General features: G+C 51.5%; 1 protein-coding gene across 1 annotated transcript; it reads right to left on the reverse strand.

The window, feature by feature from the left end:
• Positions 1-612: 612 nt before the first annotated feature.
• Positions 613-1903, reverse strand: LOC123407738. The gene has a single exon (XM_045100938.1). The coding sequence runs from the start codon at positions 1748-1750 to the stop codon at positions 1052-1054; it is 699 nt and encodes a 232-aa protein (XP_044956873.1). The 5' UTR covers positions 1751-1903; the 3' UTR covers positions 613-1051.
• Between the last annotated feature and the right edge of the window lie 504 nt (positions 1904-2407).

Here is a 2407-nt window from a genome sequence, read left to right on the forward strand (position 1 = left end):
CTCAGAGTGCGTCATATAGGAGGTCCCGGTAATGGGAAGGAATCCAAAGGACCGTCCCATAATGTGGGCTAAGTCCCGGGCTGAGCCGAGTGTAGCGGCCTGGACGCGAGGAGGACCATCGCGGTCTCCACCGACACGGCCCGTGTCTCCGCACCGGAATCGGTTGATCCCTCCGCAACAACCGCCGCACGCATGTGCATGTGACCACCTTCACCGTGTAGACATGGCGTAATAGCTCACCCTCAGTCACCGCTCATCATTCGCTTGGTCCTACCATACGCCACATACTATATCGATCGCGAGGAGAAGGCGAAGATAGACGTACGACACCTACCCGCACCTCCCCCGTTGGGCGCCAAGTTGCCATCACCTCCCAGATCGGTTCGCGCCAAACCCAAAGGGGAACACCTCCGGCACCCGACCGGGAGAGGAGGACGACGACGACCCCGGGCGGGCAATGAGCAGTTGCTCCCGCGTCGCGCCGTGCACAGCTGCAAAGAAAGGGACCCTAAACCAGAACCAGAACAAGAACCAGATCTGAATCTCACAGGGAAGGAAAAAAAAACAGAACATCAAGCTTGTCTCCTTGTCTGACTGAGTACTTGATTCACGTTCCGGAAATGCTTATTGATTTGCTTTTGCAATGTGTTACAGGAACATGTACATTTTGCCAGCTCGAGATCCCCATCCTGATCCACGGGCTCTGTTACATTGTAGGGTAGGGACGGATGTATCCAAGAAAAGACTCGGAAAAACACAAGAACGAAGAGTGGAAGAAATATACATCTGGTCCCTCGACAGTACGCATCACTCGCTGCTGGATCAGCTGCGATCGTCGAGACGAAACACACACACACACACGCCGTGCTATATGCTACCAGTATCTTACAAACAATTCGGTTTATTGCCGCGTTCAAGAAGCTGAATATAGTTCGTATGCAACAATTAATGCCGCAATGATCGATCGATCGACCGAGCCATGTGCCCATGTATACCTCCCCTTTCGACACGAATGGCGGCATCCGAATCCACGCGTGATCAGGCGAAGCGGCTAGCATCTGGCGTCGACGTCGCCGTTGTCGAAGTTCTGGGCGTAGCTGACGGAGTCGTACCTGAAGTCCTGCGCGGCGACGCCTCCGAGCGGGAGGCCGTCGCGGCCGAGGAGGCGGCGCACCTCGGCGCGCGCCTTGTAGAAGACGTGCCGGAGCGTGCCGCGGCAGTGGCAACCGAGCACGGCGGCCTCCTCGTCGTTCATCTCGAGGCCACGCGCGAACGAGGGCTTCCGGGTCATCACCCACCCGAGCCCCCACTCCCACCACTGCCGCACCGCGCCCGCCGCCGCCAGCGCCTTGATCGACGGCATCGACCGCGCGCGCCGGAACGCCGCGGACGACGACGAGGACAGCGGCTGGAGGCTCAGTGACAAGGACGACGACACGCGCCGGCGCATCCCGCTCAGGTCGACCTTGGCGCCCTTCGCTGCGCCTCCGCCCCCATTCGTCACCGGGAGGTCCTCTAGCCACGGGCTCCGCCGAGGCTTGATGGTCTCCAGGATCGCGTCGGTCGCCATTGCCCAACTACAACAACCCGGGATCCGTCGGGTCAGAGAGAGAGATCTCAGTTTCTGTGGATTTCTTGGTGTTTGGAGGCTTGGAGCTGCTTGGTTGGTAGGAGGAGGCCGGGTGGGTTGGGTTAATTCTCGAGTAGCTTTTGCAAATTGGAGCCGCAGAGGTCGGGAATATTTGTGCATAGAGAAGTGGACCAGCAGGCTGGCGCCTACTGCTAGTTACACCAAACTATGTACCCTCTGGCTGCGGCCTACAAAAACGTACTTTTTACAACTTTGTTCACAGTCACAACTATTACGGCCCTCTTCGATTTGTAGGATTTTCAAAACTACTCCATCTGTTACTAAATGTAAGTGTTTCTAGATAATTTACTACAGACTACAAACAAAACAAAGTAAGTGAATTTTATATTTTAAATTATGTCTATATGTATTCGTATGTAGTCCGTACTAGAATCTCTAAAATGACTTATATTTAGAAACGGAGGAAGCAGATGATACCCCGCACATGCGGAGATATTTTGTTATATATTTCAGTGTGATTTGTTGCATGAAACATGAACATTTATAAAGTAATAATATAAAAACCTAAAAGTGAAAATACACATAATTTATTATGTTTTATTACTATGTAGTTATATTATTTTTTATTAAATATGAATAGAAAAAAAATTAAAAATTCTTACATATGTTTGCATGTTGAGATGAGCTTTTTTATGCTTGTTTAACGATAAAGTGACATGCTTGCATATTGAGAGACATGTGATAGTGTTGGTGGGCCTTTTTTCATGTATGTTGTGAAATGACGTGGCATGCTTACATGTTGAGAGAAATAGTTAC

This window comes from Hordeum vulgare, chromosome 7H (genome assembly GCF_904849725.1).
Source record: "Hordeum vulgare subsp. vulgare chromosome 7H, MorexV3_pseudomolecules_assembly, whole genome shotgun sequence".
NCBI classification, from domain to species: domain Eukaryota; kingdom Viridiplantae; phylum Streptophyta; class Magnoliopsida; order Poales; family Poaceae; genus Hordeum; species Hordeum vulgare.

Excerpts from the sequence above, each read along its gene's own strand:
- LOC123407738 (XM_045100938.1), bottom strand. The coding sequence starts at position 1,750 with ATGCACAAATATTCCCGACCTCTGCGGCTCCAATTTGCAAAAGCTACT.